The sequence below is a fragment of the Montipora foliosa genome, chromosome 2 (genome assembly GCF_036669935.1).
Source record: "Montipora foliosa isolate CH-2021 chromosome 2, ASM3666993v2, whole genome shotgun sequence".
Lineage (NCBI taxonomy): Eukaryota > Metazoa > Cnidaria > Anthozoa > Scleractinia > Acroporidae > Montipora > Montipora foliosa.
The window spans coordinates 36,928,052-36,955,442 of NC_090870.1; the positions used below are offsets into that span (position 1 = coordinate 36,928,052).

A 27,391-nucleotide genomic window follows, 5' to 3' on the forward strand; every position below is an offset into this window, starting at 1 on the left:
CTTTTTAGCATTATTGTCTAGGCACATCGTCAAGGCCACACTTGGTGATGCTTATCAAAATTAATATCATTACTTGCAACCCAAAGTGTTAATTTGACTCGAAAGACCCCTACAAAAAGTTGTGAGATGCACATTTTTAAAATTTATTATCTATTTTTCGTTATTAGGAAAATTTTAAAACCATTTTTTTTCATTTAAGTCTTGGTTTAGTGTTCTCCTCATTCAAAGTCAAAGGCAGGCCTTTTAAAAACGACACAATACTTTTTTTATCGTAGAATGCTACAATTATGCAGTCCTCAATGAATCAAACAGAGCTATTACATATCAACGTTTCCAATTCTTTTGCGACTCTCGTCTGTCCGGCTGGTACAGATTCCATGGCGAAGCTGGTAGTAGAATGCCCCAGTCATGCGTACCTAGCCGGCGTTGTGGAACTTCTCAGCCAGGGTGGCTTAATGGAAACCACCCTTCAGTTGCTGAGGGAGCTGTTCGGCGACGAGTTTGCTTCAGGGCTTCGTTTTCTTGCTGCTGGCGATCAACTTTCATTTATGTTCGTAACTGTGGGGCATTCTTTGTTTACAAACTTCACCGTACTCCCGGCTGTAATTTACGTTATTGTGGCAACGGAATTCCACCAACAACACGAGGTAGGAATCTGTATCCCTTTACTTTTGAATATACATATGCTGTGCAGAATGGAATTAGGTCATTACAACGCGTGAAATGTATAAAAAGGCTTACTCTACAATGTGATTTCGACATTTTTATTGGCGGGCTGGGATAGCTACGAGAATCGTTTTGATATATATATATACTTTAGCAGTGACAAGAGTCACAAAATTATTGGTTACATTAACTTCACCAAATATTTCTTTTCTCCAGCAACCATTACTTCAAGACATACATTACTCCCAACAAAGGCTTCGTCATCTGGTAAGTGATAATTTTACCACCACTCTTTTTCTTCTTACTATAATTAATGCTGCCACATTTACACTTGATTGAAATGAATGAGTTTCTTTTAGCTACGTGTTAATAGTTATGCGACTTTTGTCATCCGCATTTTTTTCTTTAGGCCATGCTTTTTTTATTTCCGTTTAGCGTTGAATGTGTTTTCTAATATATTGAGTCGGTCGGTCGGCTTAAAAAAAAACAAAAAACCTAAAAAAATTCACAAGAAGTCTCGAAATCGGAGGCCTGGTACCGCAGCATCATTGCTGTGTAGCCAGGAAAACAACAAGACTGTTGAACCCAAAATCAATATGGCAGAAAAGTCGGTTGATGTTGTTGTAAAATTAAGACAACGTGGGAAAAAGGATCAGCCACTGAAACTCCTATGCGACATAAAAATAGTCTAACTACGTCGTTAATTTTTTTTTTTGAAAATGTCAAAAATTTGGATCGGTCGGACGATGCTAAACGGAGAAAATAAAGGGGATGGCCTTAGCGCCTCAGCGAAGCTTAGTTCCTCTGTTTTTTTCGTAAGTTATCCTAGCTATTTCTATTACCTTTTTGTCGCATAAATTTTCTTTGAGTTATTGCCGTTATAAATGTCTTTATTTCGCAACACATCTTTTCATAACTGTCACTACTTAACATCGTTTCCAATACTAAGATATTTGACCTGTTCGTTCCCGTCCTGGAAATAATTCAATGTTTGTAATTAAGTGTCCTATTTCGTTGAACGTGTTGTATCTTTGCCTTGGAATTTAGGTTCTTGTCCATTTCCAGCAGCCTGCATGTATTTGCGCATTTTTAACATGTAGCCTTTTTACTTAACTTCTGTAGCAATCGTGTGCGCGTACATAGATTTAATCATGCGTTGAAATATATTATTAGGCCTCAATTCATGTCCCTTTTAATGTTGGTAAGGCAATTGAAAATTTAAATGAGATAAGGAGACAAGTTGTTGTCAAGAAAAAGTCACATTTTAGCTTCGTTTCCAATGATTCAGAGGTCAGGGAATTATAGAAATGCCGCAATCATGTTGTCATAAAGTTTACAGCGAGTGAAAAATAGAATTGATCTTTGGATTGCATGTCAAGATGCTATTGATAATAATGGCAAAATAGGAGTAACTTCAGAGCGACTTTTTGAAAACCAAATTTCAGTCCATTTTATATTTTAAGTGACTGCATTTCTTTAGAAGTGATTGCTAACCATTTGAAATCCTCCACTTGTTTTCTAAGTTGTTGTCAAGACAAAGTCAGATTTAAGTTCGTTTCCAATGATTCAGAGGTCATCGGAATTAAGCAAATGCTGCAATAATGTTGTAATAAAGTTTACAGCGACTGAAAAATACATTTAGTCTTTGGATTGCATGTCAAGATGCTGTTGATAAGAATGGCAACATAGGAATACCTTCAGAGCGGATTCTTGAAAACTGCATTTCAGTCCAGTTCATATTTTCAGTGACTGCATTTGTTTAGAAGTTACTACTAACAACTTGAAACTCTTCACATGTTTTCTAAGACGTTTCGAATATAATCCTATTAAACAATATCAGAAATACTCCAGAAGGGAGAACACTTTTAAAGTACTTAGAAGATACTGAACCAAATTTACTAATCTGTTTTATTGCCAGTTAACGTATCAAATGCTTCATTGGCGACAATGACTCCTACACCTGCTTTACCTCCAGGTAATTATGTGATAACTGAATAGCTGGAATCCAATGTCAACCTTTTTTTCTGGAAATAACCCATAAATTGAAGTTGAGGTTTTAAAACTTTAAAAAGTGACACCTTTCATAGAGACTTTTTTGCTGAACGCATTGATATCAAAATAACTAAGTATGAATATGCGATTATCCGTTACCTAAGGCCAACATCTTCAAAAATTATTGGGAGTAACGTGTTGCGTCTGTTTACACATCTTGTTGCATGTTGTTGCGTGTTGAGCCAACAATTCCCAACATTTCTTTTGTTCCGTGATCGTCGAAACGTAGCCCAACAATGTTGGATCCGTTTACACAGCTCTTCCAACATTGTGGGGCCACGCACGAGCATTCGATATGGTCTCAATGGAGATAACAACCCATTAACGTGTTGAAAACAAGATGGCAGCCAATTTTTGTAAGTTCACGAAGTCTAATGGGTCGCATCTTTCCCACAATACACTGCATGCACGTCCTTCCATTGTTTGGAGTTGTTTCATCTGCCAGCACCATCCAACATCTCCCGAACCAACAACTCCCAGAAGTGTTGGGAGTTGTTGTGTAAGCTGTGAGTAAGGTGAACAACATTCAGCTGCCCGCGATACCTTTTGGATTGCATGTACTGAAATGCGCGCGTATTGTAATAAGCGTCACGAAGTGTCCTTTTACTCTTCTCTGTATCCGAAAGGTGACAAACGTCGAATATCCCCCCCTCCCCTCCACTTTACTCGGAAAGTAAACACAAGCTGTTCAGCATTACTGTCGTAAGCACATCGTCAAGGCCACACTTGGTGATATTTATCAAAATTAATATCATTACTTGCAACCCAAAGTGTTACTTTGACTCGAAAGACCCCTACAAAAAGTTGTTAGATGTTTCCTTTTTTAAAATTTATTATCTATTTTTCTAACTACCATTTTTTTTCATTTAACTCTTGGTTTAGTGTTTTCCTCATTCAAATTCAAAGGGAGGCCCTTTAAAAACGACACAATACTTTTTTTATCGTAGAATGCTACAATTATGCAGTCCTCAATGAATCGAACAGAGCTACTACTTATCGACGTTTCCAATTCTTTTGCGACTTTCGTCTGTCCGGCTGGTACAGATTCCATGGCGAAGCTGGTAGTAGAATGCCCCAGTCATGCGTACCTAGCCGGCGTTGTGGAACTTCTCAGCCAGGGTGGCTTAATGGAAACCACCCTTCAGTTGCTGAGGGAGCTGTTCGGCGACAAGTTTGCTTCAGGGCTTCGTTTTCTTGCTGCTGGCGATCAACTTTCATTTATGTTCGTAACTGTGGGGCATTCTTTGTTTACAAACTTCACCGTACTCCTGGCTGTAATTTACGTTACTGTGGCAACGGAATTCCACCAACAACACGAGGTAGGGAACTGTATCCCTCTACTTTTTAATATCCAAATGCTAGTTAGAATGGGATAAAAATCATCATAATGGGCGAAATGTATAAAAAGGCTAGCTCTAGAATGCAATTTCGACATTTTTATTGGCGGGTGGGATAGCTACGAGAATCGTTTTGATTATATTTTAGCAGAGACAAGAGTCACAAAATTATAGGTTACATTAACTTCACCGAATATCTTTTCTCTCCAGCAACAACTGCTTCAAGACATACATTATTCCCAACAAAGGCTTCGTCAGCCGGTAAGTGATAATTCTACCTACACTCTTTTTCTCCTTACTATAATTAATGCTGCCGCATTTACAATTGGTAGAAATGACTGAGTTTCTTTTAGCTACTTGTTAATTAATTATGCTGCTTTTGCCATCCTCATTCTTTTTCTTTAGCGCCTCAGCGAAGCTTAGTTCCTCTTTTTTTTTTTCGTAAGTCATCCTAGTTATTTCTGTTACCTTTTTGTCGCTTTAATTTCCTTATTTTATTATTGCCATTGCAAATTTCTTTATTTGACAACACATGATTTCATAACTGTCACTGTTTAACATCGTTTCTAAGACTGAGATATTTGACCCGTTCGTTCCCGTCCTGGAAATCAAACAACGTTTGTAAGTGTCCTATTTCGATGAACTTGTAGTATTTTTTTGTTGCTAGTTTCTTGTGTATTTCCGGCAGCCTGTGCTTGCGCATTTGTAAGATGCAACCTTTTCCCTTTATTTCTGTAGCAATCTTGTGAGCGTACATAGATTTAATCATTCGTTGAAAATATATTATTAGGCCTCAATAGACCATATTCGTATTCTCAGTATTGGACTGGAACTAGCTTGCAATGGATCTGCAGGCTAATGTGGGGGAATACCTGTATACTAAAAAAGTATTTGCATTTCAAAAGATTTCCCCGCATTAGCCTCCATTGCAAGCTAATTCCAGTCGAATACTTAGAATACGAATAATATGATCTATTACGGTCCGTTTTAATGTCGGTGAGGCGGAATTTACATGAGATAAGAAGACAAATTGTTGTCAAGACAAAGTCAGATTTAACTTCGTTTCCAATGATTCAGAGGTCATCGGAATTAAACAAATGCTGCAATAATGTTGTAATAAAGTTTACAGCGAGTGAAAAATACATTTAGTCTTTGGATTGCATGTCAAGATGCTATTAATAAGAAGGGCAACATAGGAATACTTTCAGAGCGGATTCTTGAGAACTGCATTTCAGTCCAGTTCATATTTTCAGTGACTGCATTTGTTTAGAAGTTATTACTAACGATTTGAAACCCTTCACATGCTTTCTAAGACGTTTCGAATTTAACCCCATTAAACAACATTAGAAATACTCCAAGGGGGAGAATACTTTTAAAGTATTCAGAAGATACTGAACCAAATTTATTAATCTGTCTTATTTCCAGTTAATGTATCAAATGCATCATTGGCGACTCTGACTCCTACACCTGCCTTACCTCCAGGTAATTATGTTATATCTGAATAGCTGGAATCCAATGTCAACCTTTTTTCTGGAAATAACCTATAAATTGAAGTTAAGGTTTTAATCGGCATCATTAAAAAAAAAGAACTTTAAAATGACAGCTCTCATTTTCTAAAGACTTTTTTGCTAAACGCATTGATATCAAAATAACTAAGTGTGACTATACGATTATCCGCTACCTAAGGCTCCGTTCAAACGGAAACAACATTCTTGGCCAACATCTTCAAAAATTATTGGGAGTAACGTATTTAAAACTGGTCAAAGTTTTGAGCCAACAACTTCCTACATTTCTTTTGTTCCGTGATCGTCGAAACGTAGCCCAACAATGTTGGATCCGTTTACACAGCTCAGCTTCCAACATTGTGGGGCCACGCACGAGCATTCGATATGGTCTCAATGGAGATAACAACCCATTAACGTGTTGAAAACAAGATGGCAGCCAATTTTTGTAAGTTCACGAAGTCTAATGGGTCGCATCTTTCCCACAATACACTGCACGCTCGTCCGTCCATTGTTTGGAGTTGTTGCATCTGCCAACACCATCCAACATCTCCCGAACCAACAACTCCTAGAAGTGTTGGGAGTTGTTGTGTAAGCTGTGAGTAAGGTGAACAACATTCAGCTGCCCGCGATACCTTTTGGATTGCATGTACTGAAATGCGCGCGTATTGTAATAAGCGTCACGAAGTTTCCTTTTACTCTTCTCTGTATCTGAAAGGTGACAAACGTCGAATATCGCCCCCTCCACTTTACTGGAAAAGTAAACACAAGCTGTTCAGCATTATTGTGGTATGCACATCGTTAAGGCAACACTTGGTGACTTTTATCAAAATTAATATCATTACTTGCAACCTGAAGGCAGCAAAGCGGTACTTTAACTCAAAAGACCCCAACAAAAAGCTGTACGATGTCCACTTTTAAAGTTTATTATGTATTTTTTGTTATTAGCAAAAAAAGTATAAAAAATATATATTTACTTTTGAGGTTTAGTATTCTCCTCATTCAAATTCAAAGGCAAACCCTTAAAAACCTACGCAATTTTTTTTTTATCGTAGAATGCTACAATTATGAAATCTTAAATGAATCGAGCAGAGCTACTACTTTTCAAGGTTTTACATTCCTCTGCGACTTTGGCCTGTCCGGCTGGTACAGATTCCATGGCGAAGCTGGTAGCAGAATGCCCCAATCATGCGTACCTAGCCGGCGTTGTGGAACCACTGAGCCAGGCTGGCTTAATGGAAACCACCCTTCAGTTGCTGAGGGAGCTGTTCAGCGACGAGTTTGCTTCAGTGGTTTGTTTTCTTGCTGCCGGCGGTCAACTTTCATTTATGTTCGTAACTGTGGGGCATTCTTTGTTTATAGACTTAACCGTACTCCTGGCTGTAATTTACGTTACTGTGGCAACGGAATTCCACCAACAACACCAGGTAGAGAACTTATCCCTCTACTTTCTAATATGCAAAGGCTGTGCAGAAAGGGATAAAAATCATCATAATGGGCGAAATGAGTACAAGGCTAAAGGCGCTGTTACACTGTGCAATTTTTCGTGCATTTTCTCTCATCGCCATTTGTACAAACGTTCTGACATTACGAAATAAGTTGTTTACGGGTGTTATACTGATCAACGTTTCATGTAAGTTGTGTCGTTTTGATGATCACATGATGTTAAAGCAACATTTTCATTGGCTGGTGCCGCAAACGTGGCAACATAAGTTGCAGGACAGATCACTGCCGAATGCTAAAATTTTCGTTGCAACTATTGCGAGAACTTAATTCTACTTTCCGCAACGGTTTCTGCAACTGGTTTCGCAACGTTTTTCGCTGTTGCAAGGTATGCACGAGAAATTGCACGGTGTAAGAGCGCCTTAAGTCTACAATGTAATTTCGATATTTTTATTGGCCGGGTTGGATAGCCTATCCCCCTCGTAGCGGCTACTAGAGTCTTTTTGATATATATTTTAGCAGTGACAACAACAACACAGCTTATTGAAGGTTTGCACGTAGATCAGTTGATGGAGCGAGTAAACTAATCAGTGCTGAGCAATAGAGCGGTTTTCAATTGAGTGTCGAATTTAATTAGCAAATAGCTTTGGTTTATGATTACTTCACTCGCTGATTGGTTCAAAGTTCTCGCGCCATTTTTTCAACCAATCAGAAGTGAAACCAAAACCAATCGTGGCTCGCGCGTGCACATTTTCCAGCGCTTTGTGTCAGCTACGTGTAATTACTTCGAGTTTTGATTGGTTTACCGGATTGTCTCCGTTTTTTTTTCTTGATTGGCCAAAGTAACTACTTTGGTTTTGGTTTTACGACACTCATTTGAAAACCGCTCTAAGCTAATTGTTTACTTTAGTTCTATTATGAAACTTGAGAGCGCTATCATAGGGCTAACCTTCCGTTATCTCATTCCTCTTTCTCAGTAAAACATTTCTATTGACTAGTTTGATATTTTTAGGGACTGCATTATTTTTGGAATTTATCACTAACAACAAGCGAAACCTTCAACTGTTATCTGAGATGTTTGTAACTTTGGTCAAGTAAACAACTTTGACTGATGGATCAAGGATGCCTGACACTAAGAAAGGGAGAACCCTTTTGAAGTTCTCATTAGAAACTTACCAAAATTATTGACCTATTTTGTTTTCAGTTAATGTTTCAAATGCTTCATTGGCGGCTACACCTTCCTCTTCTCCAGGTGACTATGGAATGAATAGCTGGAATTCGGAGTCAACCAGTAAATTAAAATTAAGGGATGAAATCGGTACCATTAATGTGGGACTTAAAGAGATTCCTGAGCGACGAAATTCAAAGTGCACACATTGGTATAAAACTAGCTAGAAATGAGTAAACGATTGTACGTTACCCGATTCTGTGAGATCTGTGCTAGTTTTGCCAGGGCGGCACGACGCAATCACCCTCTAGTGGCCCAGGAAGCTGTTCGACAACAAGTCTGTTTTACTTGGTCAAGTTGTTGTTAACAGCCAACTTTCATTTATGTGCTTAACTGTGGGGCATTCTTCGTTTACAAACACTACTATGACTTTACCATGGCAACGGAATACCAACGACAACAGGTGCCAGGAAAACATCGCGCGGGTTTGTCAATACAGCCAATTGACTGCAATTGGAATTTTTTCTACATACTTTCATTGAAAATATTCCCAATTATTATTATTAATTCGTCCATCGGTATTTGTCTGGCACCCACTACTATTTGATAGCTGCATTGAGAATTTTGTGGAAGACTGAGCATTCTTACTGTCTAGTAATTGGAATGTTGCAGGACAGACTCCTATTTTAGACTTGAGCTCACGGTTTCCCTTTTCTGAAGATAATCAACTTATCTTTTTTTTCTCCTTATCCATTTACAGCTTCCAAGCACATACCCATCCCCACCCTCTTTTCAACCTTTGGTAAGACCATATTCGTATTCTCAGTATTGGACTGGAACTAGCTTGCAATGGATCCGCAGGCTAATGTGGGGCTGTATACTAAAAAAGTATTTGCATTTCTAAAGATTTCCCCGCATTAGCCTCCATTGCAAGCTACTTCCAGTCGAATACTTAGAATACGAATAATATGGTCTATTACGGTCCGTTTTAATGTCGGTGAGGCGGAATTTACATGAGATAAGTAGACAAGTTGTTGTCAAGACAAAGTCAGATTTAACTTCGTTTCCAATGATTCAGAGGTCATCGGAATTGAACAATTGCTGCAATAATGTTGTAATAAAGTTTACAGCGAGTGAAAAATACATTTAGTCTTTGGATTGCATGTCAAGATGCTATTAATAAGAAGGGCAACATAGGAATACTTTCAGAGCGGATTCTTGAGAACTGCATTTCAGTCCAGTTCATATTTTTAGTGACTGCATTTGTTTAGAAATTATTACTAACGACTTGAGACCCTTCACATGTTTTCTAAGACGTTTCGAATTTAACCCCATTAAACAACATTAGAAATACTCCAAGGGGGAGAATACTTTTAAAGTACTCAGAAGATACTGAACCAAATTTATTAATCTGTCTTATTTCCAGTTAATGTATCAAATGCATCATTGGCAACTCTGACTCCTACAGCTGCCTTACCTCCAGGTAATTATGTTATATCTGAATAGCTGGAATCCAATGTCAACCTTTTTTCTGGAAATAACCTATAAATTGAAGTTAAGGTTTTAATCGGCATCATTAAAAAAAAGGAACTTTAAAATGACAGCTCTCATTTTCTAAAGACTTTTTTGCTAAACGCATTGATATCAAAATAACTAAGTGTGACTATACGATTATCCGCTACCTAAGGCTCCGTTCAAACGGAAACAACATTCTTGGCCAACATCTTCAAAAATTATTGGGAGTAACGTGTTTAAAACTGGTCAAAGTTTTGAGCCAACAACTTCCTACATTTCTTTTGTTCCGTGATCGTCGAATGGCAGCCAATTTTTGTAAGTTCACGAAGTCTAATGGGTCGCATCTTTCCCACAATACACTGCACGCTCGTCCGTCCATTGTTTGGAGTTGTTGCATCTGCCAACACCATCCAACATCTCCCGAACCAACAACTCCTAGAAGTGTTGGGAGTTGTTGTGTAAGCTGTGAGTAAGGTGAACAACATTCAGCTGCCCGCGATACCTTTTGGATTGCATGTACTGAAATGCGCGCGTATTGTAATAAGCGTCACGAAGTTTCCTTTTACTCTTCTCTGTATCTGAAAGGTGACAAACGTCGAATATCGCCCCCTCCACTTTACTGGAAAAGTAAACACAAGCTGTTCAGCATTATTGTGGTATGCACATCGTTAAGGCAACACTTGGTGACTTTTATCAAAATTAATATCATTACTTGCAACCTGAAGGCAGCAAAGCGGTACTTTAACTCAAAAGACCCCAACAAAAAGCTGTACGATGTCCACTTTTAAAGTTTATTATGTATTTTTTGTTATTAGCAAAAAAAGTATAAAAAATATATATTTACTTTTGAGGTTTAGTATTCTCCTCATTCAAATTCAAAGGCAAACCCTTAAAAAACCTACGCAATTTTTTTTTTATCGTAGAATGCTACAATTATGAAATCTTAAATGAATCGAGCAGAGCTACTACTTTTCAAGGTTTTACATTCCTCTGCGACTTTGGCCTGTCCGGCTGGTACAGATTCCATGGCGAAGCTGGTAGCAGAATGCCCCAATCATGCGTACCTAGCCGGCGTTGTGGAACCACTGAGCCAGGCTGGCTTAATGGAAACCACCCTTCAGTTGCTGAGGGAGCTGTTCAGCGACGAGTTTGCTTCAGTGGTTTGTTTTCTTGCTGCCGGCGGTCAACTTTCATTTATGTTCGTAACTGTGGGGCATTCTTTGTTTATAGACTTAACCGTACTCCTGGCTGTAATTTACGTTACTGTGGCAACGGAATTCCACCAACAACACCAGGTAGAGAACTTATCCCTCTACTTTCTAATATGCAAAGGCTGTGCAGAATGGGATTAAAATCATCATAATGGGCGAAATGAGTACAAGGCTAAAGGCGCTGTTACACTGTGCAATTTTTCGTGCATTTTCTCTCATCGCCATTTGTACAAACGTTCTGACATTACGAAATAAGTTGTTTACGGGTTATATACTGATCAACGTTTCATGTAAGTTGTGTCGTTTTGATGATCACATGATGTTAAAGGAACCTTTTCATTGGCTGGTGCCGCGAGCCGTTTCGACACAAGTTGCAGGACAGATCACTGCCGAATGCTTAAATTTTCGTTGCAACTATTGCGAGAACTTAATTCTTCTTTTCGCAACGGTTTCTGCAACTGGTTTCGCAACGTTTTTCGCTGTTGCAAGGTATGCACGAGAAATTGCACAGTGTAAGAGCGCTTTAAGTCTACAATGCAATTTCGATATTTTTATTGGCCGGGTTGGATAGCCTATCCCCCTCGTAGCGGCTACTAGAGTCGTTTTGATATATATTTTAGCAGTGACAACAACAACACAGCTTATTGAAGGTTTGCACGTAGATCAGTTGATGAAGCGAGTGAACTAATCAGTCCTGAGCAATAGAGCGGTTTTCAATTGAGTGTCGAATGTAATTAGCAAATTGCTTTGGTTTATAATTACTTCACTCAGTGATTGGTTCAAAGTTCTCGCGCCATTTTTTCAACCAATCAGAAGTGAAACCAAATACCGTGGCTCGCGCGTGCACATTTTCCCGCGCTTTGTGTCAGCTACGTGTAATTACTTCTAGTTTTGATTGGTTTACCGGATTGTCTCCGTTTTTTTTTTTGATTGGCCAAAGTAACTACTTTGGTTTTGGTTTTACGACACTCATTTGAAAACCGCTCTAAGCTAATTGTTTACTTTAGTTCTATTATGAAACTTGAGAGCGCTATCATAGGGCTAGCCTTCCGTTATCTCATTCCTCTTTCTCAGTAAAACATTTCTATCGACTAGTTTCATATTTTTAGGGACTGCATTATTTTTGGAATTTATCACTAACAACAACCGAAACCTTCAACTGTTATCTGAGATGTTTTTAACTTTGGTCAAGTAAACAACTTTGACTGATGGATCAAGGATGCCTGACACTAAGAAAGGGAGAACCCTTTTGAAGTTCTCATGAGAAACTTACCAAAATTATTGACCTATTTTGTTTTCAGTTAATGTTTCAAATGCTTCATTGGCGGCTACACCATCCTCTTCTCCAGGTGACTATGGGATGAATAGCTGGAATTCGGAGTCAACCAGTAAATTAAAATTAAGGGATGAAATCGGTACCATTAATGTGGGACTTAAAGAGATTCCTGAGCGACGAAATTCAAAGTGCACACATTGGTATAAAACTAGCTAGAAATGAGTAAACGATTGTACGTTACCCGATTCTGTGAGATCTGTGCTAGTTTTGCCAGGGCGGCACGACGCAAACATCCTCCAGTGGCCCAGGAAGCTGTTCGACAACAAGTCTGTTTTACTTGGTCAAGTTGTTGTTAACAGCCAACTTTCATTTATGTGCTTAACTGTGGGGCATTCTTCGTTTACAAACACTACTATGACTTTACCATGGCAACGGAATACCAACGACAACACGTGCCAGGAAAAAAACATCGGGTTTGTTGTTACAGTCAATTGACTGCAATTGGAATTTTTTCCACATACCTTCAATGAAAATGTTTCCAATTATTATAATTAATAGGTCCATCGGTATTTAATTGTCTGGCACCCACTACTATTTGATAGCTGCATAGAGAATCTTGTGGAAGACTGAGCATTCTTACCGTCTAGTAATTGGAATGTAGCAGGACAGACTCCTATTTTAGACTTGAGCTCACGGTTTCCCTTTTCTGAAGATAATCAACTTATCTTTTTTTTCTCCTTATCCATTTACAGCTTCCAAGCACACACCCATCCCCACCCTATTTTCAACCTTTGGTAAGACCATATTCGTATTCTCAGTATTGGACTGGAACTAGCTTGCAATGGATCCGCAGGCTAATGTGGGGGAATAGCTGTATACTAAAAAAGTATTTGCATTTCTAAAGATTTCCCCGCATTAGCCTCCATTGCAAGCTACTTCCAGTCGAATACTTAGAATACGAATAATATGGTCTATTACGGTCCGTTTTAATGTCGGTGAGGCGGAATTTACATGAGATAAGTAGACAAGTTGTTGTCAAGACAAAGTCAGATTTAACTTCGTTTCCAATGATTCAGAGGTCATCGGAATTGAACAATTGCTGCAATAATGTTGTAATAAAGTTTACAGCGAGTGAAAAATACATTTAGTCTTTGGATTGCACGTCAAGATGCTATTAATAAGAAGGGCAACATAGGAATACTTTCAGAGCGGATTCTCGAGAACTGCATTTCAGTCCAGTTCATATTTTTAGTGACTGCATTTGTTTAGAAATTATTACTAACGACTTGAGACCCTTCACATGTTTTCTAAGACGTTTCGAATTTAACCCCATTAAACAACATTAGAAATACTCCAAGGGGGAGAATACTTTTAAAGTACTCAGAAGATACTGAACCAAATTTATTAATCTGTCTTATTTCCAGTTAATGTATCAAATGCATCATTGGCAACTCTGACTCCTACACCTGCCTTACCTCCAGGTAATTATGTTATATCTGAATAGCTGGAATCCAATGTCAACCTTTTTTCTGGAAATAACCTATAAATTGAAGTTAAGGTTTTAATCGGCATCATTAAAAATAAGGAACTTTAAAATGACAGCTCTCATTTTCTAGAGACTTTTTTGCTGAACGCATTGATATCAAAATAACTAAGTGTGACTATACGATTATCCGCTACCTAAGGCTCCGTTCAAACGGAAACAACATTCTTGGCCAACATCTTCAAAAATTATTGGGAGTAACGTGTTTAAAACTGGTCAAAGTTTTGAGCCAACAACTTCCTACATTTCTTTTGTTCCGTGATCGTCGAAACGTAGCCCAACAATGTTGGATCCGTTTACACAGCTCAGCTTCCAACATTGTGGGGCCACGCACGAGCATTCGATATGGTCTCAATGGAGATAACAACCCATTAACGTGTTGAAAACAAGATGACAGCCAATTTTTGTAAGTTCACGAAGTCTAATGGGTCGCATCTTTCCCACAATACACTGCACGCACGTCCGTCCATTGTTTGGAGTTGTTGCATCTGCCAACACCATCCAACATCTCCCGAACCAACAACTCCCAGAAGTGTTGGGAGTTGTTGTGTAAGCTCTGAGTGAGGTGAACAACATTCAGCTGCCCGCGATACCTTTTGGATTGCATGTACTGAAATGCGCGCGTATTGTAATAAGCGTCACGAAGTGTCCTTTTACTCTTCTCTGTATCCGAAAGGTGACAAACGTCGAATATCGCCCCCTCCACTTTACTCGGAAAGTAAACACAAGCTGTTCAGCATTATTGTGGTATGCACATCGTTAAGGCCACACTTGGTAATTTTTATCAAAATTAATATCATTACTTGCAACCTGAAGGCAGCAAAGCGTTACTTTGACTCAAAAGATCCCAACAAAAAGCTGTAAGATGTCCACTTTTAAAGTTTATTATCTATTTTTTGTTATTAGGAAAAAAGTGAAAAAAAAAAATATTTACTTTTGAGGTTTAGTATTCTCCTCATTCATATTCAAAGGCAAGCCCTTAAAAAACCTACGCAATTTTTTTTATCGTAGAATGCTACAATTATGAAGTCTTAAATGAATCGAACAGAGCTATTACTTATCAAGGTTTTACATTCCTCTGCGACTTTCGTCTGTCCGGCTGGTACAGATTCCGTGGCGAAGCTGGTACCAGAATGCCCCAATCATGCGTACCTAGCCGGCGTTGTGGAACTTCTCAGCCAGGGTGGCTTAATGGAAGCCACCCTTCAGTTGCTGAGGGAGCTGTTTATCGACAAGTTTGCTTCAGTAATTCGTTTTCTTGCTGCCGGCGATCAACTTTCATTTATGTTCGTAACTGTGGGGCATTCTTTGTTTACAATTTTCATCGTACTCCTGGCTGTTCTTTGCGTTACTGTGGCAACGGAATTCCACCAACAACACCAGGTAGAGAACTGTATCCCTCTACTTTTTAATATGCAAAGGCTGTGCAGAATGGGATTAAAATCATCATAATGGGCGAAATGTGTACAAGGCTAAAGGCGCTGTTACACTGTGCAATTTTTCGTGCAGTTTCTCTCAACGCCATTTTTACAAACGTTCTGACATTACGAAATAAGTTGTTTACGGGTGTTAGAATGATCAACGTTTCATGTAAGTTGTGTCGTTTTGATGATCACATGATGTTAAAGGAACCTTTTCATTGGCTGGTGCCGCAAGCCGTTTCGACACAAGTTGCAGGACAGATCACTGCCGAATGCTTAAATTTCGTTGCAACTATTGCGAGAACTTAATTCTACTTTCCGCAACGGTTTCTGCAACTGGTTTCGCAACGTTTTTCGCTGTTGCAAGGTATGCATGAGAAATTGCACGGTGTAAGAGCGCCTTAAGTCTACAATGCAATTTCGATATTTTTATTGGCCAGGTTGGATAGCCTATCCCCCTCGTAGCGGCTACTAGAGTCCTTTTGATATATATTTTAGCATTGACAACAACAACACAGCTTATTGAAGGTTTGCACGAAGATCAGTTGATGGAGCGAGTGAACTAATCAGTGCTGAGCAATAGAGCGGTTTTCAATTGAGTGTCGAATGTAATTAGCAAATAGCTTTGGTTTATGATTACTTCACTCAGTGATTGGTTCAAAGTTCTTGCGCCATTTTTTCAACCAATCAGAAGTGAAACCAAAACCAATCGTTGCTCGCGCGTGCACATTTTCCCGCGCTTTGTGTCAGCTACGTGTTTTTCTTTCGAGTTTTGATTGGTTTACCGGATTGTCTCCGTTTTTTTTTTTTGATTGGCCAAAGTAACTACTTTGGTTTTGGTTTTACGACACTCATTTGAAAACCGCTCTAAGCTAATTGTTTACTTTAGTTCTATTATGAAACTTGAGAGCGCTATCATAGGGCTAGCCTTCCGTTATCTCATTCCTCTTTCTCAGTAAAACATTTCTATTGACTAGTTTCATATTTTTAGGGACTGCATTATTTTTGGAATTTATCACTAACAACAACCGAAACCTTCAACTGTTATCTGAGATGTTTGTAACTTTGGTCAAGTAAACAACTTTGACTGATGGATCAAGGATGCCTGACACTAAGAAAGGGAGAACCCTTTTGAAGTTCTCATTAGAAACTTACCAAAATTATTGACCTATTTTGTTTTCAGTTAATGTTTCAAATGCTTCATTGGCGGCTACACCTTCCTCTTCTCCAGGTGACTATGGGATGAATAGCTGGAATTCGGAGTCAACCAGTAAATTAAAATTAAGGATGAAATGGGTACCATTAATGTGGGACTTAAAGAGATTCCTGAGCGACGAAATTCAAAGTGCAGACATTGGTATAAAACTAGCTAGAAATGAGTAAACGATTGTACGTTACCCGATTCTGTGAGATCTGTGCTAGTTTTGCCAGGGCGGCACGACGCAATCACCCTCCAGTGGCCCAGGAAGCTGTTCTACAACAAGTCTGTTTTACTTGGTTAAGTTGTTGTTAACAGCCAACTTTCATTTATGTGCTTAACTGTGGGGCATTCTTCGTCTACAAACACTACTATGACTTTACCATGGCAACGGAATACCAACGACAAACATCGCGCGGGTTTGTCGTTACAGCCAATTGACTGCAATTGGAATTTTTTCCACATACCTTCATTGAAAATGTTCCCAATTATTATAATTAATTGGTCCATCGGTATTTAATTGTCTGGCACCCACTACTATTTGATAGCTGCATAGAGAATCTTGTGGCAGACTGAGCATTCTTACTGTCTAGTAATTGGAATGTTGCAGGACAGACTCCTATTTTCGACTTGAGCTCACGGTTTCCCTTTTCTGAAGATAATCAACTTATCTTTTTTTCTCCTTTTTCATTTACAGCTGCCAGGCACACACCCATCCCCACCCTATTTTCAACCTTTGGTAAGTTATGACTTATTTTTTGTGGAAGTGCACTATAAGTGAACTACACACTATGTCACCTGGTTGTATGATTATAAGAGTGTAAGAGCGTAGAGTGTTAAGTCCGTGGTGACTATAGACCCGCAGCGCGTGCATAACTCACGAACATAAACAGGGCCGTTGGAAGCGTGCCAATGAGTCCCAAAAATCGGCAAGAATTTGTAACGCTGATGAATAATAAAGCAGCTGCTAGTTCAAAACGATGGAATTACCTGGTGATAAATAACCTCGTCTAGGAGAGACATTTTTGACTTAGAAGAAACAGTGGTAAACCACAAGAGTTGGGCGATTGTGATCTTTGTGTTGAGAATTTGCACATTTCTTGTCAATCTTTAAAACACTTGAAAGAAAACAAAAACAGACCAACAAAAAAAACCCCGCGGTGTCTTGCCATCATTTTGACACAGATGTTTTCTTTGTTTTGCGAGAAAACGTGCAAGATAACTTGATCACGGCGCCCGCTGATGTCACTTTCGATTTTTGCGATTTTGTGCAGCCAAAAGTAACATAGAAAAATTGTACATAGCAAAAATCTGCCAAAATTTTTTTTACCGATGGTAACTTTTTATATTCTCCGTTCAAAATTCAAGTTTTTTTTCATGTCGCAAAAGTTGTTGCTGATGGTAAAATGTTATATTCTCGATCGGCACTTCCTGGAAACTTCCTTCTGCTCTTCCTAAAAGCTGTGTATCAACATTTATTTACTTTTGCAACAACATTTGTTTTGCGCAAAGCAGCCTAACAAAATCTGTACCTTGTTAAGTTCGCGTTTCTGACGGTAAGTCGTATACTTTGAGGTCACCAATACAAATACTAACCCCGCTGGATAGGGATTAACTTCAGTGAACTTTTGTCTTAGAAACCTGTCAAAAGCTCAGAGTGCACGCTTAAGCTTGAGTGGAAAAGAAGTTGTAAGGGAACTTGAAAATGATTAACATGTAAGCGTCGAAACTAATGTTTCTCGATTCCCTTTTAATTTCTTCAATCTTTCTGGGTTTAGTATTTTACTAGTAAACCACTTGTCTTCTCAGGAGGCTACTTATCTAAGACTTCTACCATGGCACTATGATGATATACGGAACCAAAACAATATCGTGTACTATTAGAGCTGCATATTACGCAAAGATAACTTGAACCTCCTGGAGGACAAAACGCAGCTCAGTTGGCAATTATACAGCGCTGTGTTACTGCAACTACCACACGTACGCAATCTGTGCTTATTTTTTAAAACTTCTAATTAAACAAAATCTGAGATTTGATACGATGTGCCGAAGCTGGTGAGCTATTTGTCCACAAAATGTACCAAATTCGTATTCCACCCAGATCTTCATCCCCAATTTTTTTGGGATGAGTGGAGAGGGTGGTGGGTAGGGTTAAATGACACCAAAGAACAGCATTTAGTATCAGTACAATGACCCTCTTCCTCATTCAGAGTTTCATACAGCTCTTCGTATTTGATGCGGCTACATTTTTGTATGATTAAAAATACTTACAATTGTACACCAAATGATTTCGGCGTCGACCGAGTAAACAAGATTGACTGGTCAAAATATCCTGACGTTGCTGTTGTAGTGGTCGAGTGCTTCGTCGTAACTGATTTAACCCTGAATACCAACCTCACTAATTCGTTTTCCAGTATTTTATATTTTGAAGGGGATTCCTGTTTCGTCTTCAGAGCAATCACTTAGCCTTAAAAATGAACTCCTTTCAATCGTAAAATATTTTTTCTTTCTAATAACACTCCACAAATTCTTTTCCCGAGTATTCCCCATTTGTAACACCCTGTAATGACACCTGGTGCAAAAATCACCCAGAGTGCCTCTGTCTATTGCTTTGTTTTAGTGTTAAATGTACCCTACGCCTTCAATGCCTCCTGACGGGCTGTGTCTTCTGGACACTAAGCTTGATTTGCGTGAAACTGTCAACCAAGGGAGCGAATCTCAAAGCAAGTTTAGAGTTCTCACAGCCTGCTTAGTAATCAAAGAGCGCGTTTGAGATAAAATGTTACTTAGGAATGTCGGGAAACTTTAGAATATTAAAACTTGAATAAATAAGTAAGAATAAAGAATTTAGTGTCGGTATGCTAGTAAAAGGATAAATGATGATGACGTCATTTCTGTTTTCATTTTGTTTAACCGACTGAAGAACAATGTATTATGAGCTGTAATTTCTTTGGTTAAGACATATTTTGGAAAGCGCTTGAAACGAGAAGGAGCGAAAAAAAAAAAGCGAAAGACGCATGATTATAATTTGTTAATGGCATTAACAATTTCTTTAACGATTAGCCATGAACTCCCTTTTGAATTCAAAGCTAAACACAAACTTTATGAAATATCCTTCCTTTTTTCGTAGAATGCTACAACTACATGATTTTGAACGAAAGTGACAGGGCACTGGGAAATCAGAGTAGCAATGTACAAAAGTGTGACAGATTCTTAACTCGAGGGTGGTACCGATTCCAGAACGAAGCAGGCACGAAGATGCCTGATAACTGTGTGCCAAGATACTCTTGCGGTACGCATGCGCCAGGCTATCTCATCGGTGGACATCCATCAGTGGCTCAAGGCATTGTCAATCGCACAGTTTGTTTCCATTGGGTGGGAGGCTGTTGTCAATGGCAACAAGAGATCCTGGTTCGAAACTGTAGTGGCTTTTACGTGTATAGGTTGTCCCCAACGCATTTCTGCAATTTACGCTACTGTGGAGACAGCAACTCAGGTAAATTCATTTAAACACTAAGTTGTTAAAAAATGGTTGTTCATAAGTATCTTTTCTAATAGTTAATATTATTGATATAAAATTATATATATATATATATCATATTACACCATTTATCGTAGAAAGAATGACATAAATCTAACAATTATAGAAAAATTCTTGGACAAATGAGAACACTTGACATCGTAACGGCTCCTGATAGCACAAAAAGGACGAACAACAGCAGGTTGAATATGCTTCGCTAAAACACTTTAAACGCAAACGAATGAAACTATTATATAGTGAATGTGGCATTTGTATCATATGGTAGGAAGGTATGTAGATCTTAGAGGATGGTGACCGCCTCGGCCTTTGACCTCGTCAACAACATCCTATCATGATCTTCATTCTCAATCTCATCGATCGCAAACTTTCCGACGTAGAAATGGTGTGAAGAAGATACAAAATCTAAATGTGATATCACGGTGGCGCTGTTTATGTACCTCAACGAGGAAACGGAGCTAACATGATTAATATACTGAAAGTAAAAAGTGCTGAAGATTAGAAATCGTGTTACCGTGGCAGATCCATGATAAGCACCATATAGGGAAAGGTGCTTTATGAATACGTTTAGTCCCAGCACAATATGAGAACATTCCCTTTCACCTGAAAGCCTACATATTATCTTCGTGCATTTGATAATTTAAACCAAAGTAGGATTGTCCCTTTTCTTGCTTCATCTGAAATAAATGACTTTCGTCTTAGCATCAACGACTTCAAGACCAGCGTCGACTCGTCCACTGACTCGGACGCCAAAACTGACGCCAACACCTACCTCGAGCTCCGGTGAGTGACTGAAAATCGCAAATGTTTTCTAACTCGACTCTGTAGTTTATCGATAAGGCGGTTGCATCTTGATTACTACCAGAATAAGAACTCTCAGACTGGCAGAACTTTCTCTAATATAGTTCTTTTCATCCTTCATCTCAAAAAGTATTCGAGTTTTGTTCAGGCGCAGAGAGAGCTTTTTCTAGTAAACCCAGCTCCTGGTATACCCGAGTCATTAAGCTGTCCCCTTTTTTCTCTCCTTTTACCATAGAAGCGTTTCCTAAGTTTGAGTCGGACGGTCGGTCCTAGAAAAAAAGAGGGTCAAAAAGAGGAACCAACCGAACAAAAAGAAAATCAGAAGCAACAAAAGAAAAAGAAAACCAGTTTCAAGCTACAAAAAGAGTGGAGTGGCATGGGGCAGATTGCCCTATGTAATGGAATCTAGGTTTTACTAAGTCATTACCTTCCTCATCTTTTACTGGTTTTGACTAAAAAATATGAGTCGGTCGGACGACAGTAAACGAAAAAAAAAAGGTTCTTCGTTGTCGCTAATGCATTCATTTTTTTGTTTTCAACTCTTTCCTCATTTATTCTGTCGTTCCGTGGAACGGCCTTGGTCAGCTGAATAACAAATCACTATGACGTATCAGTCTAAAAGAGAATGAGATGAATTGGAATTCTTGACGATATTTTGACATTGTTAGGGGCCGATCAAGGCTTTCTCCTTTTGTGCTTGCCCAATACTATGCTGGTAAAGATACCACGTGACCGTCTACCTTCACAAGCGGATTCCAGTCTCCTTCATCTAAACGATCCCGAATGTGGAGCACAGCATTTTGACGAAAGAAATTTCGTGTTGAGAACTTCATTAAAGGGTTGCGGAACGGTTCGGAGGTACGTAATCACATTAAATGAATTAACCACTATACAACCGATCACTCAAATAAGGCACCTTTTATTCTTTGAATTTGGCGTTTAATGGAAACATTTAAAGTTATACAGTTAGAGTTGTTTAAGAACAATAGCGGTTCAATTTTACCTCCAAAAGCCTCTCGCTCTCTTGAGTCATTCAGCATTTTAGAAAAAATACTGCTGTTGTTTTTAAGTTTAAAATTACTATGGACAGACACAGCCTTCAAACGAACAGCACCTTTGTTCCTAGGGTTTCTTTACTTGATACCTTCCCCGAAAGCAAGACACCCTGGGAAAGGGCGTAGACTAGAAACAAAAATAATAACAGCTTGCCATCCGAATAATTTATGTGTATCCTTGAACCTCTCCCTTCTATAGGAACAGGAAAGTCCGACGTGCGTCAATGGCATTCCCATTTACATTCCTTTAGTCCTAATTCACTGATTGTCCAAATGATCTCGTTTTTTATTTAGGTTTACCGGAGGAAAAGCCTCATTCCACAACAACGTTGTGATGAATTCAGTAAACAAGCGTTCCGTCCTTCGTTTTCCGTTTAAGTGTTCCTACAACAAATTTGGTTTGCCTGGAGAAGGAAGTAGGGGTAAATGATTCAGGTGAGACTGGGATTGGATGTCCCTTAATATGCTTTCAAACTTGGATTGCTTTGTCTTTGAAAAAATTACGAAGATAAGAGTCTTGGAAATATCGAAAGCAGACATGAAATACGCCCTCTTCGGCCACGCTCTTTCCACACGATTGTTGCAGCCGCTACGCAGTCCAGAGATAAGAATGACTAGAAGTGAGATTTGATGAACTTTATTTAAGTATCAACTGTATTTATAAAACAATTAGGGTAGTACTCGCACTCTCCTTGGTCAATAGCTGTGTTTAGATGAGAGTATGGAAACACGGCTGTGACATCACATGAATTTTGATTCGTTATGTATTGTCAGATACGCGTTTTGATTGGCTGGTAGGAAATATGACCGTGTATCAAGAAAATCTGTTTCAATCAAAAAGTAAAAAAATCAGTATTTTCCTTCATTTGTCGAATTATCTTTGAGAAGTATTTTATAAAAGCATTAGAGGACTTTTTTCCGTGTTTCCATAGCCTCATCTAAACACTCGGAGGAGTTGGAGAATTCTGTACAGTTATGCAAACCCTCGACTGCGTCTCGTGTTTGCATAACTGTCGCGAATTCTCCCAACTCCCCCGAGTGTTTAGATGAGGCTATGGAAACACGGAAAAAAGTCCTCTAATTGCTTAAATAGAACTGAGGCACTAATTGAGGCAACTGTACAGAAATCAGATCAACTCAAATCAACTCGTATCAAATAGTAGATTTTTAGGAGAAGGAAGACCGATTAAAGAACCATGAAATTCAACCCAAATGTGACACAAAGTCTGGGAATCGAACTCCGGTCACATTGGTGGGAGGCGAGTACTCTCACCTCTGCGCCATTCCTTCTCCCAGTACACAAAAACGATTCCTCAAAAGCCAATTTTCGGATGCTTTGAACGTAGCGGAATACAAAACCGACAGGTTAAGTCCTCATATCTCATGCTCAGTAGCATGGAGTTTGAATGTTGGCTGGGGACGGGTAGATGGGGAGACTGCTTGCGATCACTATACAAACCACATGGCCAGTCCTGCTCCCCAGGAAGGTATTTTTGCGTAGAGTTTTCAAATTACAAGGACTTTATATTCATATTCACATTCAAAGCTTGTGGGGAGGAGATACAGACTGCAGCAGTGCTATTCCCTGTATAAGTATTTGCGTGAGACCAAGGGCAATAATCAATTAATTTCACTCGTATTTTCAAAGTAATCAGTAATCATTAATTGTCCTCCAGGACACATGCGATTACTTGTTTTACACTTCGTTGCTAACAACTTTTAACCAATCAAGTCCAAGTACTCAATGGCCTCCTGATTACCAAAAATACCCTCGTGATTAAGAAAATTTGGCCTCTGTCTTAGCCAATCAGCATTCCGGGTAATTCTGCTCCGTGATAAAAGGACAAAGAGGCCACATAGCTCTATTAAGGTACTCTCGGTTGATCTTAGAATGTTCTAAGTCAACGTATTATTTTTTTTAACGCGCAGTTTCTCTTCCTTCTTTTTCCAACAGAAATGCACCGTTCAGGATACAAGTGTAGTTTCTTTTTGTTCTTAGAGTAAGGTTGGCACTAAGTGATCTTCTTCATATGTGTATTGAAACAATAAACAACACAGTTCGTTCTCTAAAAAACAGTGCTGAATGAGTCACGATCTGTAGTTCCTAGCATAAAGGGGCTGTGTCGCGGCAGTGCAGTTCATTTTGTTTTGTCTTGCCAATTACTAGCCCTTTTTCGCTATACAACTTAAGGCTAACCCAGAAATTACTTTTAAGAACCGTGGTGCCTACTAATGCAAAGGTATACGGGAAAAGCAAATCTTAACAAGTGTTAATGAAATCCAAAAAGAAAATTCAGGGTAACCACAAATTTTTCAAACATAATTGATATAATGTATAATTTTAGTTACAAATAACTATTACGCTGAACAGTTTTCAAAATCCCAAATTGCAATCCATTTTGGTATTTTTCAATTTTAATCTTGGCTATCCCAGTCGGTGAATTTGGCCAAATTTCGTGGCACAGCCCTTTCAAGCCGTACTTCTCATTTGAAGTTCAGATTCCAACGTAGCTTGATATATAATTCGTGTCAAAGATTGTAACTTCGTCCAGTCATCTCTGGGACAACAAATTCCCGCATAAGTCACAAGGGAAAGAAGAAGCTGTAAAAGAAAAGAAAAGAATTAAAAGGTCCTCATCACCTAGAATTTAAAAATAATCTCGTCTTCGCTTAACCCCCTTTTTATGTTCAAAATGCGGTATAGGAAAAGACGCTTTACACTTTCAACTGACGTTGTCTTAACATTTGCAACTGGAAACTGAAGGGCAGGGAATTGTGTCGACAAACGCAAACTGCGTAGAGTTGGTTTCGGGGCCATCGATATTGAAGACGAATCCAGGCAGTGATCATAAAGAGCGGGACTGGAATCCGGGGCTACCAATTCCCCGTTATAGATATGAATACGGGGAAGTGGACCACGCCCACCTCAAATCCAACAAGGTAGCTCAGTCCCGTATCATATTCGCGTTAATAAGACACCTACGAAATTAGTGATCATGGCCGGGAGTGAAAGACGACTACAGAAAACGGCTCACTAGCAAAACCGCACTGAAATCCAACGCCCCTATTCGATGGATCACATTACCTTCTTAAACATAACCGTTAATCCTGTGGCTAAAACGTAGAATTGTATCAATGTAGTATTCTGACTGAATGTCAAATGCCACGTCTCACCATGTCACAAACCGGGCCAGTTAGTGCTCGTGAGGATGCATCCATATATAACGGACTGACTCTGTTTATGACGCCTGACTACGTCGTGCCAGTTGCCCACCGTGGCTCCAAAACATCTTGTTCTTAAGCTCCCTATCGTAAATACTCTTTTTCTTTGGCCATCTTAGCTTAATCAAAAATAAGGCGCAGACAGCGGCGACAAACATTACAAACGAGCGCATTGTTTGAAATTATTTACTTAACGTTTCGTGTGCTTGGACATACATCTTCAGAAGTGACTGTTGAAACGATAAGTAAAAACAATTTCAAACAATTCGCTTGTTTATAATGTTTGTCACCACTGTTTGTGTCTCATTTTCGATTAAGCTCCCTATTAATGTTGACGTTACTTGAAACTGATTTGGTAACAACGTAGTTCAAGTAAGTATAGAGATTCTTTAAAGTCTATACTGGCTATACTAGCTATTCTTTAATCTCTGTACTGGCGCTATACTCTATATTGGCGGCAGTTTGATTACGTTATCGTAAACTTGAAAACTCTGCAGAGAGTGGGAAAGATTCATTGAAATACATCGGCCGCAAGTGCATCACGGTGTCTGCTCTCTTGGAGCGTTGCCTCTCTGAGTGTGCGCAGCCCTTCTCGCGATAACGAACTGTAAGCTATCAAGTAGTATATATGCAGTCCGCCGCTTTCACGTCTGTTAGCCCCTATGTTTGTTGCTTTGATTGGTGAGTAACAGATATTTGGACAGTAACAGAAATGATACAGAATCAAATCAGATTGACTTACTTTAATTCATTCTTGAAGGGAAAATTGTTCAAAGTACTGGACAAAAACGTTGACAAGCCTGCACGCACTCGTTCATCTCATCAGTCATGCAACCGGGAAAACAATCATCTTCACAACTTAATCCGTCGGGCTCCTCTGATTTGCTTTCTCGGCCAAAACCTGAGTTGATTCAAAAGGTCAGGCAAGAACATTTCATTGTAGCATGGTTTTATAACGTGCATTTGGGTATTTCAACTCTCGAGGGATTGTCAATTATAGTTTTCTGGGGAGATTAAAGGAAACATCCACTTTACAGTAGTAGCTAAGTGACGTGGCCTAAGAAAGGAAGCGAGGCTGTCGGTGACCCTGTTTGATACAAACCTTTGTGCTTTTCTAATGCTCATGTAGACTAATTAGACTAACATCAACACAATTTAGTGAGCACTGCATCAATACAAGGTCACCGGCAGCCTCGAGGCCATTCATAGGCGAGGTCACTGAGCAAACAACTGTAAAATGGTCTATTCGAAAACAAAAGGAGCCGATTGTTAAATGCATTTTGTTCCGTTACAAACGCTTTCTTTCAACATTTTCAGATGATTTGGTGTATTTATGTGTTACAGCATGATATTTATTGGGGTGGAGGACCCCTTTAAAAAAGCAAGGGTCATTGTTGCACTTTAAGTACAACTTCTTACATTCATTTACTAATCGTAGTCATATCAAATTGTTTATTTTCGCCGTGCTCACTTAAAGATTCAAAGAAAAAGTAACAAAAATTGGCAAGGAAGTTACAGATGGTTTGCAACCAATTTCTAGAGACAGATCACCAACATTGCGGCGATGACGTAGCGTGAAAACCACCTATCTTCATTTCGGAAAATTGACGTTACCCTCTCGGCCAATTCGCTCTCTCCAGTCCTTCCGAGCTTAGACTTGGCTGAAGAGGGACTGCTCGCAGTCTAGTTACCGTTAAGAGATCCCTGTTTTACTACTCTTGAAACAACCCATCCCTTTAATAATGCTAACCGTAACCCTAATCACGACTAAAGGCACTGTTTAGGCTTAAGGTTAGTCCCTGTGATAGTTTTAGATTTTCCAGTATTGCTGTGAACTGTGACCTGCTTTTCCTTCATGTCCCGTGCGTGCGGCACACTTATAAGTTCACTGCGTGGAAGAGTATACCACGCTTAAAGTCTGATTGGTGCATCTTTCATGGGAAACTTTCATGCACGAGTTCATTGCAATTAAAATCGTTTCATATTTCCCATCTTTTGAAGCAAACTTGTGTCTTCGTAATAATCAAGATGGCTACCGAAGTAAAAGGGTCACAGCAAGGGGAGATTTGATCATTTGGAAATTGTCCCTGCTTTATAGCCTTTCCAGAGTTGTGCATAGAGTGGTGCAAAGAAAACAATTTACTTTCGTCTTCTGTGTCCAAAACCTGTGTGAAAACGCAGTCAGTTGGCAAAGACAAAGTGCTGCATCGGGAGATGGATCTGTTTCGCGATGCTCAAGAAAAAACTGCAATTGATAGCCTTCAATCCGCCAGAACACATACTAATTTTCTGACCGTAAACTTTCCTTGAAAAAATATTAGCCCTAGCTAAAGCTGTGGCCGGAAAGTTTACAACTGCCTACAAGACAAGGGCTAACATCATCTCACCGCAGTTAACCATCGCCTAAACTTCGTCGACCCAGACAAACGAGCCCACAGCAGGG

The 27,391-nt window shown here is 39.2% G+C and overlaps 1 protein-coding gene and 1 long non-coding RNA gene across 2 annotated transcripts in view; one reads left to right on the forward strand and one right to left on the reverse strand.

Annotated features, from left to right (window-relative positions):
- The window catches only part of LOC137992987 (uncharacterized), a 34,244-nt gene extending 9,860 nt beyond the window's left edge, over positions 1-24,384 (forward strand). Inside the window, exons 8-27 of the mRNA XM_068838626.1 lie at positions 276-647; positions 883-933; positions 2,585-2,641; positions 3,666-4,037; positions 4,266-4,316; positions 5,481-5,537; positions 6,613-6,984; positions 8,205-8,252; positions 9,595-9,651; positions 10,607-10,978; positions 12,196-12,243; positions 13,595-13,651; positions 14,725-15,096; positions 16,318-16,365; positions 17,030-17,071; positions 19,463-19,828; positions 20,573-20,653; positions 21,340-21,529; positions 22,021-22,161; positions 23,681-24,384. Of these exons, the coding sequence (XP_068694727.1) occupies positions 276-647; positions 883-933; positions 2,585-2,641; positions 3,666-4,037; positions 4,266-4,316; positions 5,481-5,537; positions 6,613-6,984; positions 8,205-8,252; positions 9,595-9,651; positions 10,607-10,978; positions 12,196-12,243; positions 13,595-13,651; positions 14,725-15,096; positions 16,318-16,365; positions 17,030-17,071; positions 19,463-19,828; positions 20,573-20,653; positions 21,340-21,529; positions 22,021-22,156 (3,149 nt within the window). The 3' untranslated portion in view covers positions 22,157-22,161; positions 23,681-24,384. The remainder of the gene's footprint in view (positions 1-275; positions 648-882; positions 934-2,584; positions 2,642-3,665; positions 4,038-4,265; positions 4,317-5,480; positions 5,538-6,612; positions 6,985-8,204; positions 8,253-9,594; positions 9,652-10,606; positions 10,979-12,195; positions 12,244-13,594; positions 13,652-14,724; positions 15,097-16,317; positions 16,366-17,029; positions 17,072-19,462; positions 19,829-20,572; positions 20,654-21,339; positions 21,530-22,020; positions 22,162-23,680) is intronic.
- The window catches only part of LOC137992988 (uncharacterized), a 10,011-nt gene continuing 4,967 nt past the window's right edge, over positions 22,348-27,391 (reverse strand). Inside the window, exons 2-4 of the long non-coding RNA XR_011121787.1 lie at positions 25,691-25,849; positions 22,710-24,328; positions 22,348-22,429 (exon numbers count right to left, since the gene is read on the reverse strand). This is a non-coding gene — a long non-coding RNA (uncharacterized lncRNA). The remainder of the gene's footprint in view (positions 22,430-22,709; positions 24,329-25,690; positions 25,850-27,391) is intronic.